The 15,674-nt window shown below is 43.4% G+C and overlaps 1 protein-coding gene across 1 annotated transcript in view; it reads left to right on the forward strand.

The window, feature by feature from the left end:
• Positions 1 to 2,994: 2,994 nt before the first annotated feature.
• LOC144490188 (E3 ubiquitin-protein ligase RNF185) overlaps positions 2,995 to 15,674 on the forward strand; it is a gene marked incomplete at its 5' end in the record, with an annotated part of 29,732 nt that continues 17,052 nt past the window's right edge. The window contains 2 exons of the mRNA XM_078207991.1: positions 2,995 to 3,035; positions 14,292 to 14,404. Of these exons, the coding sequence (XP_078064117.1) occupies positions 2,995 to 3,035; positions 14,292 to 14,404 (154 nt within the window). The remainder of the gene's footprint in view (positions 3,036 to 14,291; positions 14,405 to 15,674) is intronic.

The raw sequence follows: 15,674 nt of genomic DNA on the forward strand, positions 1-15,674 counted from the left end.
TTATGTTGCAACTGTACACAACTCTGGTGCGGCCGCACTTGGAGTACTGTGTGCAGTTCTGGTCCCCACATTACAGGAAGGATGTGGAGGCTTTGGAGAGGGTGCAGAGGAGGTTTACCAGGATGTTGCCTGGTATGGAGGAGAGATCCTATGAGGAGAGGCTGAGGGATTTGGGATTGTTTTCGCTGGAAAGGCGGCGGCTAAGAGGGGATCTTATTGAAACATATAAGATGATTAGAGGTTTAGATAGGGTGGATAGTGATAGCCTTTTTCCTCTGATGGAGAAATCCAGCACGAGGGGGCATGGCTTTAAATTGAGGGGGGGTAGTTATAGAACCGATGTCAGGGGTAGGTTCTTTACCCAGAGGGTGGTGAGGGATTGGAATGCCCTGCCAGCATCAGTAGTAAATGCGCCTAGTTTGGGGGCGTTTAAGAGATCCGTAGATAGGTTCATGGACGAAAAGAAATTGGTTTAGGTTGGAGGGTCACAGTTTTTTTTTTTAACTGGTCGGTGCAACATCGTGGGCCGAAGGGCCTGTTCTGCGCTGTAATGTTCTATGTTCTATGTTCTATGATAAGTCCCCTGGGCCTGATGAAATATATCCTAGGATTCTTTGGGAGGCAAGGGATGAGATAGCAGAGCCTTTGGCATTGATCTTTGCGTCCTCACTGTCCACGGGGGTGGTGCCAGAGGACTGGAGAGTGGCGAATGTGGTTCCTCTGTTTAAGAAAGGGAATAGAAATGACCCTGGTAATTATAGCCCGGTTCGTCTTACTTCGGTGGTTGGCAAATTGATGGAAAAGGTCCTTAGGGATGGGATTTACGACCATTTAGAAAAATGCGGATTAATCTGTGATAGTCAGCACGGATTCGTGAAGGGCAAGTCTTGCCTCACAAATTTGATAGAATTTTTTGAGGAGGTAACTAAGTATGTAGATGAAGGTAGTGCAGTTGATGTCATATACATGGATTTTAGTAAGGCGTTTGATAAAGTCCCCCATGGTCGGCTTATGAAGAAAGTAAGGATGTGTGGGATAAAGGGAAGTTTGGCCGATTGGATAGGTAACTGGTTATCTAACAGAAGACAGAGGGTGGTGGTGGATGGAAAATTTTCGGACTGGAAACCGGTTACCAGCGGAGTGCCACAGGGATCAGTGCTTGGTCCTCTGCTATTTGTCATTTTTATAAATGACTTGGAGGAGGGGGCTGAAGGGTGGATCAGTAAATTTGCTGATGACACCAAGATTGGTGGAGTAGTGGATGAGGTGGAGGGCTGTTGTGGGCTGCAAAGAGATATAGATAGGATGCAGAGCTGGGCTGAAAAATGGCAAATGGAGTTTAACCCTGACAAATGCGAGGTGATTCATTTTGGTAGGACAAATTTAAATGTGGATTACAGGGTCAAAGGTAGGGTTCTGAAGAATGTGGAGGAACAGAGAGATCTTGGGGTTCATATCCATAGATCTCTGAAGGTTGCCACTCTAGTGGATAGAGCCGTGAAGAAGGCCTATTGTGTATTGGCGTTCATTAACAGGGGGTTTGAGTTTAAGAGCCGTGGGGTTATGCTGCAACTGTACAGGACCTTGGTGAGACCACATTTGGAATAGTGTGTGCAGTTCTGGTCACCTCACTATAAGAAGGATGTGGAGACACTGGAAAGAGTGCAAAGGAGATTTACCAGGATGCTGCCTGGTTTGGAGGGTAGGTCTTATGAGGAAAGGTTGAGGGAACTTGGGCTTTTCTCTTTGGAGCGGAGGAGGTTGAGAGGAGACTTGATAGAGGTTTATAAGATGATGAGGGGGATAGATAGAGTGAACGTTCAAAGACTATTTCCTCGGGTGAATGGAGTGGTAACTAGGGGGCATAACTATAGGGTTCATGGTGGGAGATATAGGAAGGATGTCCGAGGTAGGTTTTTTACTCAGAGAGTGGTTGGGGTGTGGAATGGACTGCCTGCAGTGATAGTGGAGTCAGAAACTTTCGGAACATTTAAGAAGCTATTGGATAGGCACATGGAGTACTTTGGGATGAGAGGGAGGAAATAGCTTGATCTGGGTTTCAGACAAAGCTCGGCACAACATCGTGGGCCGAAGGGCCTGTTCTGTGCTGTACTGTTCTATGTTCTATCCGCAATCCTCTCCCGTCTCCATTGATGACGCAAAGATCGTCGCCAGAGGCTCAACAATCGCTTCTCTCGCCTCCCAACAGTAACCTGGGGTACATCCCATCCAGTCCCGGCGATTTATCTAACTTGATGCTTTACAAAAGCTCCAACACATCCTCTCCCCTAATGTCCACATGCTCAATCTTCTCAGTCCACTGCAAGTCTGCACTGCAACTACCAAGATCCTTTTCCACTGTGAATACTGAAGCAAAGTATTCATTGAGTACCTCTGCTATTTCTACCGGTTCTATACAGGCTTTCCCACCGTTGCATTTGATAGGTCCTACTCCTTCAGATCTTATCTTCTTGCTCTTAACATACTTGTAGAATGCCTTGGAGTTTTCCTTTATCCTGTCTGCCAAGGCCTTCTCATGACCCCTTCTTGCTCTTGTAATTTCCCTCTTAAGTTCCTTCCTAGAATTGCCCCATGCAATTTATAGAGCCATAGAAGTCGTACAGTGCAGAAAGAGGCCTTTGGCCCATCGAGTCTGCACCGAGTCTGAAAAGGCACCAAAGTATGCACAAATGCAAAACAGTAACACCTTGGCCTAATTTAATTGTTATGTTCGCACATGTGTAAAAAGTACACATGTGCTTGACAGTCATGGAGAGGAGTGAAGCACCTCCTCCTGCCCAATCCCGCTACCCTATCCCAGAAATCTGTAACTCCCACAGGTTAATGGTGACTTCAGTTCATCACAGACTTCACACGTTTCAATGGTTGTTTCTTTTGTTTCATTTTTCGCTTTTTGTTTGCTTTTTCGAGTTGCTAAACTCTTCACTTTTCACCCAATGTAGTGAATTCACTTCGCTCACCAACGCTGGGGAGAAACGTTTGAAGACCTTGAAGATTTTTCTACTTTCGTGCACGTATAGTGTTGTTAACTTAGGCTTGAGGTTCTATTGAATATATATAGGTGTTTGATTTATTATTGTCACAGTTATTAGTCCACAGTGAAAAGTATTGTTTCTTGCTCGCTACACAGACAAAGCATACAGTTCATAGAGAAGGAAATGAGAGAGTGCAGAATGTCGTGTTACAGTCATAGTTAGGGTGTAGAGAAAGAGAATGTAGGTATATATATTATTATTCTCATAAAACTTGACTCTGTAATACTGGTACCAAAACTATGTGTCTCTCCTGGATATCATCCAGCTCTTGAGAAAGTCCTTAAACTGTCAAAATATCACAGTAAAATGTACGCAACACAAACCTTGTTAACAAAGACCTATGTTCAAGCGATTTGTTTAACCATTAGCTCCATGAAGCTCCTGAATTCCTGTTTTTTAAAAAAAAGATAAAATACTGAAGTGAGATAGATGTGCACCTCATCCTGTTTTTCATTACCTTGCAGTTCACCATAGAACCATGCATAAAACTTGTCTTAACCTTGCAAAATAAAATAAAATGGCTGATCACACTAGTTTGTGATGGCATTTTAACTTGTGTCGAACATGTATTTTTCCTCCCCCTTGGACCATGTTTAAGACAAAATAACAACAGTAAAACTGGTGTGGATGGTGAAAAAGTGAGAAGTTTATTGCACTCTGAAGCCTGTGGCACGGCATCTCTTCATGTTGAAGCTCTACAATTATAGGATACTTCCCATGGCTCTCCGCCTCGTGATGAACTAATTATTGAAGCTTCTCGGACAGCTATGGCCATAATTGCTCCACAACTTGAATCTCTCCAGCCTTGGCATCCAAAGATGACATGCTTGAAGTTGACGACTCATTTACTGTAATTTATGATTTCAGACAGATGAAATGCTTCTGGCCTGTAACTCTTCCAGGATAAATGTAAATGTGTTCAGTTGCTTCAGTTAACACTCTCTCTGAGTTTGATGCCATCTCTCTAATACGCCCTGTGGCTCTGGATGATGAGTTGACAAACATAGAACATAGAACATAGAACATTACAGCGCAGAACAGGCCCTTCGGCCCACGATGTTGCACCGACCAGTTAAAAAAAAACTGTGACCCTCCAACCTAAACCAATTTCTTTTCGTCCATGAACCTATCTACGGATCTCTTAAACGCCCCCAAACTAGGCGCATTTACTACTGATGCTGGCAGGGCATTCCAATCCCTCACCACCCTCTGGGTAAAGAACCTACCCCTGACATCGGTTCTATAACTACCCCCCCTCAATTTAAAGCCATGCCCCCTCGTGCTGGATTTCTCCATCAGAGGAAAAAGGCTATCACTATCCACCCTATCTAAACCTCTAATCATCTTATATGTTTCAATAAGATCCCCTCTTAGCCGCCGCCTTTCCAGCGAAAACAATCCCAAATCCCTCAGCCTCTCCTCATAGGATCTCCCCTCCATACCAGGCAACATCCTGGTAAACCTCCTCTGCACCCTCTCCAAAGCCTCCACATCCTTCCTGTAATGTGGGGACCAGAACTGCACACAGTACTCCAAGTGCGGCCGCACCAGAGTTGTGTACAGTTGCAACATAACGCTACGACTCCTAAATTCAATCCCCCTACCAATAAACGCCAAGACACCATATGCCTTCTTAACAACCTTATCTACTTGATTCCCAACTTTCAGGGATCTATGCACACATACACCTAGATCCCTCTGCTCCTCCACACTATTCAAAGTCCTCCCGTTAGCCCTATACTCAACACATCTGTTATTCCTACCAAAGTGAATTACCTCACACTTCTCCGCATTAAACTCCATCCGCCACCTCTCGGCCCAACTTTGCAACCTGTCTAAGTCTTCCTGCAAACTACGACACCCTTCCTCACTGTCTACCACACCACCGACTTTGGTGTCATCAGCAAATTTGCTAATCCACCCAACTATACCCTCATCCAGATCATTAATAAATATTACAAACAGCAGTGGCCCCAAAACAGATCCCTGAGGTACACCACTTGTAACCGCACTCCATGATGAATATTTACTATCAACCACCACCCTCTGTTTCCTATCCGCTAGCCAATTCCTGATCCAATTTCCTAGATCACCCCCAATCCCATACATCTGCATTTTCTGCAGAAGCCTACCATGGTGAACCTTATCAAACGCCTTACTAAAATCCATATATACCACGTCCACTGCCTTGCCCCCATCCACCTCCTTGGTCACTTTCTCAAAAAACTCAATAAGGTTAGTAAGGCACGACCTACCTGCCACAAAACCATGCTGACTATCACCTATCAATTCATTACTCTCCAAATAACTATAAATCCTATCCCTTATAATTTTTTCCAACATCTTGCCGACAACAGAAGTGAGACTCACCGGTCTATAATTCCCGGGGAAGTCTCTGTTCCCCTTCTTAAACAATGGGACAACATTCGCTAACCTCCAATCTTCTGGTACTATACCAGAGGCCAACGACGACCTGAAGATCAGAGCCAGAGGCTCTGCAATCACTTCTCTTGCCTCCCAGAGAATCCTTGGATAAATCCCATCCGGACCAGGGGATTTATCTATTTTCAGACCCTCCAGAATATCCTGCACATCCTCCTTATCAACTGTAATACTGTCTATTCTACTCCCTTGCAACCCAGTGTCCTCCTCAGCTATATTCATGTCCCCTTGCGTGAACACCGAAGAGAAATATTGGTTCAATGCTTCACCAATCTCCTCCGGTTCCACACATAACTTCCCTCTGCCATCTATAACTGGCCCTAAACTTGCCCTAACCAACCTTCTGTTCTTGACATACCTATAGAACGCCTTAGGATTCTCTTTAACCCTATCCGCCAAAGTCTTCTCATGTCCCCTTTTAGCCCTTCTAAGCTCGCTCTTCAACTCCCTCTTAGCCAATCTAAAGCTTTCTAGTGCACTACCCGAGTGCTCACGTCTCATCCGAACATAAGCCTCCTTTTTCTTTTTAACCAACAAAGAAACTTTTTTGGTGCACCACGGTTCCCTAGCCCTACCAATTCCTCCTTGCCTGACAGGGACATACCTATCACAGACTCGCAGTAGCTGCTCCTTGAAAAAACTCCACATGTCGGACGTTCCCAGTCCCTGTAATCTCCTAGTCCAACCTATGTTTCCTAATTCTCTCCTAATAGCCTCATAATTACCCTTCCCCCAGCTAAAACCACTGGCCCGAGGTTCATGCCTATCCCTTTCCATCACTAAGGTGAACGTAACCGAATTGTGGTCACTATCACCAAAATGCACACCAACTTCCAAGTCTAGCACCTGGTCTGGCTCATTTCCCAGCACCAGATCCAATATAGCCTCACCTCTAGTTGGCCTGTCTACATACTGAGTCAAAAAACCTTCCTGCACGCTTTGAACAAAAACTGACCCCTCTAACGAGCTAGAGCTATAACAATTCCAGTCAATATTAGTCAAGTTAAAATCCCCCATAACAATTGCCCTATTACTTTCACTCCTAAGCAGGATTGACTCCGCAATCCTTTCCTCAACCTCTCTAGAACTTTTAGGAGGTCTATAAAAGACTCCCAACAGGGTGACCTCTCCTCTCCTATTTCTAATCTCCGCCCATACTACCTCAACAGATAAGTCCTCATCAAACCTCCTCTCTGACACTGTGATACAATCTCTGACCAATAATGCTACCCCTCCCCCTCTTCTACCTCCTTCCCTACTTCGACTAAAACATTTGAACCCCGGGACCTGCAGCATCCATTCCTGCCCCTGCTCTATCCATGTCTCTGAAATAGCCACAACATCGAAGTCCCAGGTACTGATCCACGCTGCAAGTTCACCCACTTTATTGCGAATACTCCTGGCATTGAAGTATACACATTTCAAACCCTGCTCCACCCCACCTCTGCAATGCCGTGCATTGCAGTCCCCATCCATGCATCCCTCACTTTCAGCCCCACTACTCAGGATCCCTCCCCCCCCCCGAATCAGTTTAAACCTCCCTGCATGGCCTTAGCAAATTTACCCCCCAGGATATTGGTCCCCTTCTGATTAAGGTGTAGACCATCCTTCTCATAGAGGTCACACCTTCCCCAGTACGAGCCCCAATTGCTTAAGTACCTGAACCCCTCCCTCCTGCACCATCCCCTCAGCCATGAATTCAAACCTTCCCTCTCCCTATTCCTCTCTAAACTATCCCGTGGTACAGGCAAGAGTCCAGAGATAACCACTCTGTCAGTCTTGGCCTTTAGTTTCCACCCCAACTCCATAAATCCAATAAACTATATTGCTTTATCTCTAAATTGTCCCCTTTAAATAATTTTGACGTGAAATTTGATCCCGATCAGACTGGATTTCTTTTGGTAAGCCATATTGGGTAAAAGATTTGATCAATTCCTCTGCCACTTTCTTGGCTGAAATACTTCTGAGTGGGATGACTTCAGGAAATCTAATTGCTATATCCATGATCGTCAACAAATATTGATTTGTAGTGTGTTTGTTTTGATAAGGGGCCCAAACAATCATGAAAAAAAGGTTCTTCAAAAGCTGTTTAATTTCTTTTAAATTTAATAGGGATGAAAGGCACTGGTTTAATTACATCTTGTGGTTTCCACACCACTTGGCAGAAATAGCTACATCTGTGTAATCTAGCTTTGGTTTTGGTTTTCCTTATCCCCAAATGGTATCTCATGAGCTATTCTTAGAATCTGTTTTCTGTATTCAGGAGGTAGTGTAATCTGATGTTCTTGTACCCATGTGTCATTTGCACTCACCTGTGCTGGTCTTTACTTTCTCATCAGGACTTTATCCTTGAAATAACATTCAGGAATGCACTGTGCTTCCGGCGTTGAATAGGCTGCTTGATGAATTTGGTGTAATTTGGACTGTTTTTGACTGAGCGACAGTAATCTGTTTGAAGTAAACATATCTGTCTCTTTATCTTCACTTGCTCCCCCCTGCAGTCTGGTTTGTTTTATCTTGCTCCTATTTAACTTTGTGCCTGTGATCTCGTCAGTACATAATCTGAGAGCATTCCAGGAAATTATTTTTGTAAGGACTTTGTAGCTAGGTTGTATATAGGCTGTTCAGCTACCGTGCATATCACCACTACCTGTGATCCTGCCACATCACTCCCCAAAATAGAATGAATCCCTGCAATAGGTAATTTCTCAACCAATCCTGCAATTACCTGTCTGACACTATAGTTAAGAAAGCCCACCGATGCCTGTACTTTCTCAGAAGATGAAGGAAATTTGGCATGTCAGCTCCGACTCTCACCAGTTTCTGTAGATGCACCCCCTCCCATCCATTGACTCTGTCTACACTCCCCGCTGCCTTGGGAAAGCAACTAGCATAATTAAGGACCCCACGCACCCCAGACATTCTCTCTTCCACTTTCTTCCGTCGGGAAAAAGATACAAAAGTCTGATGTCACGTACCAACCCCGACTCGAGAACAGCTTCTTCCCTGCTGCTGTCAGACTTTTGAATGGACCTACCTCGCATTATGTTGATCATTCTCTGCACGCTAGCTATGACTGTAACACTACATTCTACACTCTGTTTCCTTTTCTATGTACGGCATGCTTTGAATGTATAGCGCGCAAGAACAATACTTTTCATTGTATGCTAATACATGTGACAATAATAAATCAAATGATCCTTAAGTTACCTTCATGAGTGGGATTTTACCGTTTCCCCCATGAATGCTTGTAATCAGAACTTTTTTTTTAGCATCCCTTCAGGACAACAAATATCTTTATCCCACAAAATTAATTGCACAATATTCAGCACCATTTGCAACTTCTCAAATACTGAAGCAGTTCATGTTCAAATGCAACAAGATCTGGACAATATGGGGCTTGGGCTGACAACTGGCAAGTAACATTCGCACCACACAAATGCTATGCCATGACCATCACTAATAAGAGACACTCTAACCACCACTCCTTGGCATTCCATGGTGTTGCCATCACTGAACCCCACTGTCAACATTCTTCGTGCTACCATTGACCAGAAACTCAGCTTGCTCACTCTATGCATAAATTCAACCTGCTTTTCTTGTTCTCCATTCTCTGGTTTCATTTTTCACTTCTTAAAATTGATAACTCCAATCAGCTTTCCCCTTAATAACCAGCATTCTGATTTCAGGTGGCCCAGTTTATTGCAATTATGACATCTAACCCTCTTGACCTCTTTCCGAAGAAACCTCTTTAGCACTGTCTTTTCTCTGTGATAGTGAAAACTTTGAGAGTTTCAGCCACTCCCCTTTTCCTTGACTGTCTTTTCTCACTCCTTCCTGTTTTCTGTCTTCTTCTGATTTAAAAGGTTTGCTTCTGTGGACCAGTTTGTAATCACATTTAGCTCTGCTGCCTGTCTCACAGTCTGACTCTTTGATTGTTAGGATGCATGTGGAGGAACAAAGAAATTGAATTTTTAAACTCTTTTAAAACCATCACCTCTCTATGGGTTTCAAACATTTCAAGCAAGCTTGTATCCAACGATGAAAATTGTTTTCCTTTAATCTTGCTAATTCAAGATGAGTTTGCCCAGGCTGTTTACTTGTGTTTTGAAATTTCTGTCTATATGCCTCAAAGAACAAAACAAAGAACAATACAGCACAGGAACAGGCCCTTCGGCCCTCCAAGCCCGCGCCGCTCCCTGGTCCAAACTAGACCATTCTTTTGTATCCCTCCATTCCCACTCCGTTCATTTGGCTGTCTAGATAAGTCTTAAACGTTCCCAATGTGTCCGCCTCCACCACCTTGCCTGGCAGCGCATTCCAGGCCCCCACCACCCTCTGTGTAAAATATGTCCGTCTGATATCTGTGTTAAACCTCCCCCCCTTCACCTTGAACCTATGACCCCTCGTGAACATCACCACCGACCTGGGGAAAAGCTTCCCACCGTTCACCCTATCTATGCCTTTCATAATTTTATACACCTCTATTAAGTCTCCCCTCATCCTCCGTCTTTCCAGGGAGAACAACCCCAGTTTACCCAATCTCTCCTCATAACTAAGCCCCTCCATACCAGGTAACATCCTGGTAAACCTCCTCTGTACTCTCTCCAAAGCCTCCATGTCCTTCTGGTAGTGTGGCGACCAGAACTGGACGCAGTATTCCAGATGCGGCCGAACCAACGTTCTATACATCTGCAACATCAGACCCCAACTTTTATACTCTATGCCCCGTCCTATAAAGGGAAGCATGCCATATGCCTTCTTCACCACCTTCTCCACCTGTGACGTCACTTTCAAGGATCTGTGGACTTGCACACCCAGGTCCCTCTGCGTATCTACACCCTTTATGGTTCTGCCATTTATCATATAGCTCCTCCCTACATTATTTCTACCAAAATGCATCACTTCGCATTTATCAGGATTGAACTCCATCTGCCATTTCTTTGCCCAAATTTCCAGCCTATCTATATCCTTCTGTAGCTTCTGACAATGCTCCTCACTATCTGCAAGTCCTGCCAATTTTGTGTCGTCCGCAAACTTACTGATCACCCCAGTTACACCTTCTTCCAGATCATTTATATAAATCACAAACAGCAGAGGTCCCAATACAGAGCCCTGTGGAACACCACTAGTCACAGGCCTCCAGCCGGAAAAAGACCCTTCCACTACCACCCTCTGTCTTCTGTGACCAAGCCAGTTCTCCATATGCACGAAGGGCAACTCTTTTGACAGTCTCATTGTCCTTCAATCTACCCCCCCTCCAAAGATGCATATATAACCTACAAATTTACTCAGCAAGGGGATTGTCTAATTCTCTTGTCACCATCTTATTTTTTTAGCTACCTTTTCAAAAGATATAAAGAGTGCTTCTACATCATGTTCCTCAAATTTTGGAAGTACCTATACAAATTTAAAAATTGTTCCCATTAAGTTCATGTGTAGAGCTGCTTTCCCCCTCACCTTGCTGTAGTGTCTCTACTTTGACTTGTTGCATTCTGAGCTCAAATTCTCTGTCTTGTTTTCTTTTTCTGCAATTGCGAACTACTGCATTTCCTGCATTTCCTGCAACTCCTGAATGCCTGCTAATTCTACTGCCTCATGTTGTTTTTTAGAGAAGTGGGTTTTGCTGGATGTCTGTGGTATGTTTAAGTGCTCTGCTCGTCTTTCCACAATCTTGGATTTCTTTAACAGTATTAGTGAACTTAGCTCCAATTTCCCTGCCAATTGTAACAGCTTAGCATTAGGCATGTTTTTCAATTTTGCCGCGGTTATGTTATCCTCTTCCAATTAAGTATGGACTAGAGTGAGCCATTTGTTCTGCAGTCTTTTACTTTGAAAAATACATTTTCACTTGCTTTCCACGTTTCTCATACTCGTTACTTTTATAAGTCAAATTTTCTACACCAAAAGAATTATGCTTTTTAAAATATCCTGATCCAAGAGCCCCCAATTTTCTATATTACAAAACCCCACTGACGTTACGTGTGGGAGTGTTCCAAGCTCAAACATGGGTTTCATGTGGTGTTTTTATTTTTGGATATTAATGTGAAATGTTTGCAGAAACACTGAGAACTCAGACCCACTTTCGCTAAACAAATAAAGACAAGTATTAATTAACTAGAAGAAAGATAACGCAAAGATATATTTGTGTTATATATTTCAGCAAATTAACTGAGCATTTAGGCCCTCAAAGACTGAAAACCCAAAAATATCTGTTTCTCCCATAATCCTAAACTCTGTTGAGACCCTTTTTCCCAACCAACAGCCATAAACCAATTGGTTAAATCTAGCCAGTGATTACCACACCGCACAGCCTAAGTGACCAGGACATGGGAATGGTCTTCAGTTCAGGAAAGACCTTTGGACAAACTAATTTTTGTTTCAGCACTCCTTCTCTAGCTGAGCTGTTTCCTGGGATGGCTTCTCATCTCGTTCTTTGCTACTGCTTCTTGAACACCCTCTGTGTCTAAACTGCTTCCAAGATCACAGCACTCTGACTACTAATTGCAAAGAACAAAGAAAATTATAGCACAGGAACAGGCCTTTCAACCCTCCAAGCCTGCACCGACCATGCTGCCCGACTGAACTAAAACTCCTACCCTCCTGGGGACCATATCCCTTTATTCCCTTCCTCTTCATTTATTTGTCACTTGCCCTTAAAAGTCATTATCATATCTGCTTCGTCTATCTCCCCCGGCAGTGAGTTCCAGGCACCCACTCTGTGTAAAAATAAACTTGCCTCATACATCTCCTTTAAACCTTGCCCCTCGCATCTTAAACCTATGCCCCCGAGTAATTGACTCTTCCACCCTGGGAAAAAAGCTTCTGACTATCCAACACCCACAGTGGTTAGCACTTTTACCTCACAGTGCCAGTGACCCAGGTTCGATTCCAGCCTTAGTTGACCCTGTGTGGAGTTTGCCAATTCTCCCTGTGTCTGTGTGGGTTTCCTCCTAGTTTCTTCCCATTGTGATGTGCAGCTTAGGTGGATTGGCCATGGTAAATTGCCGCTTAGTGTTCCAAGATGTGTAGGTTAGGGGGATTAGTGAGGAAAATGCATGGGGTTACAGTTATGGTGGGGCAGGTGAGCCTGGGAAAGATACTCTTGTCGGAGAGTCGGCGCAGACTCGGGCTGAATGGCCTTCTTCTGCATTGTAGGGATTCGATGATTCTTAGTTGCTTCCCAGAAATGGTTTACAGAATAGATGGCAGATGGATTTTACTTGTGGGGAATAAAAACACTTTACTAAGCATCCTAACATTTAGTGACAAATGGCCAAGCAAGCCACTCAGTTCCAGTGCAATCAGAGACAGACTACAAATGCTGGCCCAGCCAGTGACTCCCATATCCCACGAATTAATTAAAAGAAAATGAAGAATTCTTTGAAACATTCTTGTTAACATGTGCTGTGGTTAGAAGGGAGCCTGTAGATGTACAAGATGATGCCGGAGCTTGGTGACTTCTTGCAAGCTGTCCCCCAGCATGCCTTTTAATTCTATCTTTTACTCTCGCTCTGTGCTTTTAAAACTGTACTCTTACAAACTCTAATAATGCCCTATTTAACACTACATTCTGCACCCACTCCTTTCCTTCTCCCCTATGTACTTTATGAACAGTATGCTTTGTATAGCGCGCAAGAAACAATACTGTATACCAATACATGTGATGATAAATCAAATCCAATCAAAGACATATTGTACTTGGATTTCCAGAAAACATTTGATACAGTGCCACATCAAAGATTAATCAGAAAATAAAAGCTCATGGTATCGGGGGTATTAGTTGGTATTAGTTGGATTGAAGATTGGCTGTCACGAAACAGAATATGCAGAAATGGATCTTTGTCTAATTGACTAGATGTGATGAGTGGAGTCCCGCAGGGGTCTGTGCTGTCTGGAGCCTCAATGTTTTTATAATTTACACCAATGACTGAGATGAGAGGAGCGGTGGTAGCTAAATTTGCAGACAGTGCAAAGATGGATAGGAAAGTATGCTGTGAAGAAGACAGTTGAAGTTTGCAGATGGATATAGATAGATTGAGTGAGTGGACAAAAATCTTGCAGATGGAGTGGCAAAGTGTGAAATTGTTCATTTTGGTGGGAAGAATGAAGAAACAGTATGAGCTAAATGGAGAACGATTGCAGAATGCTGCGATACAAAGGGATATAGGTTCAGTAAATATAAAAGGTTAGTGTGCAGGTACAACATGTAATCAAGAAGGCTAATGGAATGCTATCCTTTATTACAAGAGGAGTTGAACATAAAAGTAAGGATGCTATGCCTCATTTATGCAGGACATTGGTGAGACTGCACCTTGAACACTGCAGTTTTGGTCTCTTCATTAAAAAAATATGTAAATGCGTTGGGGGCATTCTAGAAGAGGTTTACCAGAATACTTGGAATGAACAGGTTGTCTCATGAAAGGCAGGGCATGTTTGCACAAGAGTTTAGAAGAGTGAGAAGTGACTTCAGTGAAGTATATAAGATCTTGAATGATGTTGACAAGGTGGACATTGAAAGCATGTATCCTCTAGTGGGTGAGCCCACAACTGTTTTAAAATGAGGGGTCACCCTTATTGGACAGGTGAGATTCAATAAAAGCATCTTTGCACTCAGGCTTATGCCTCCATTAAACTACCTAGAAGCCATTATATTTGTACTGCAAAAATGTCCTCTTGTGTTCTTTAGTTTCTCTTGAACTATGTTGAACTGGAACCATTATATTCTTTGTCTCTTTTATTTGGGGTGCGGTTATCACTAACTGAAAGCCTGTGATGTTTATATTCTGACAGTGGTTAGAGACCAGACCCAACAGACAGGTTTGCCCTGTTTGCAAAGCAGGCATCAGTCGAGACAAAGTCATTCCCCTTTATGGAAGAGGAAGTACAGGTCAGCAGGATCCAAGGTGAGACAATCAATGAAACAACACCACGTCAACTCCGATCCATCCTGATAAGCAAGAAGGGGACTGGGGAGAGGGTCATTCATTAATTTGTAATTGGTGAATACGGTACAAGTTGTGCATTTATATGGAACATCGCCGAGGCTGAATGGCATTTCTCTTTATTTTTTGTGATATTAATGATTTGACTTGTGAGTGATGTGCTTCAGGAAAGATGAAGTATTTTAATTCGATTCTCAATGTAAATGATAATTTTATTAATCTCACTTCAAATATAGGAGAAGTCACTAATTGAAAACCTCTGATATTTGTATTTTTTGTTTGTTTGATAGACGCAATGAAATGAGAATCTCCCCTTTTAAATACAATCTTTTCAGTGCTCCCGTTCAGTGGGTAGCTGGAATGCTACCATATTCTGTCAAGACGTTTTTCGTGTAACTTAAGACAGTTTTATTTGGTGAAGCTAATGTCCTGCTATGTGATTTTGGAGAGGATTCAACAAGCAGTAGACTGGAACCTGGGCTCAGTACTTAAACAGTTGGAATTGCCATTTGTAAATTGAATCATGATGCTATGCATTAATTTTTCAAATGCAGATCACATTCCACAGGGTGCTTTCAGACATATGAACTGTGCATGTCAGTTTAGGAAGATAGTGGTTTAGTGATATTGTCACTGGATTAGTAATCTAGAGATATGCAGGGTCATGCTCCAGGGACCTGAGTTCAAATTCCAACAGAGCCGATGGTGAAATTTGAATTCAATAAAAATTTTGGATTGAGTCTAATGAAGATCATGAAATCATTGTTCATTGTCCTTAAAAATCCATCTGGTTCACTAATGTCTTTTAGGGAAGGCTGTCCTTACCTGTTCTGGCCGACTTGTGATTCCAGACCCACAGCAATGTGGTTGAAACCATAGAAACCCTACAGTGCAGAAGGAGGCCATTCGGCCCATCGAGTATGCACCGACCACAATCCCAACCAGGCCCTACCCCCATATCCCTACATATTTACCCACTAATCCCTCTAACCTACGCATCTCAGGACTCTAAGGGGCAATTTTTAGCATGGCCAATCAACCTAACCCGCACATCTTTGGACTGTGGGAGGAAACTGGAGCACCCGGAGGAAACCCACGCAGACACGAGGAGAATATGCAAACTCCACACAGACAGTGACCCAAGCTGGGAATCGAACCCAGGTCCCTGGAGCTGTGAAGCAGCAATGCTAACCACTGTGCTACCGTGCCATCCAATGACTCTTAAATGCCC

This window comes from Mustelus asterias, unplaced genomic scaffold, assembly GCF_964213995.1.
Source record: "Mustelus asterias unplaced genomic scaffold, sMusAst1.hap1.1 HAP1_SCAFFOLD_2993, whole genome shotgun sequence".
Taxonomy (NCBI): Eukaryota; Metazoa; Chordata; class Chondrichthyes; order Carcharhiniformes; family Triakidae; genus Mustelus; species Mustelus asterias.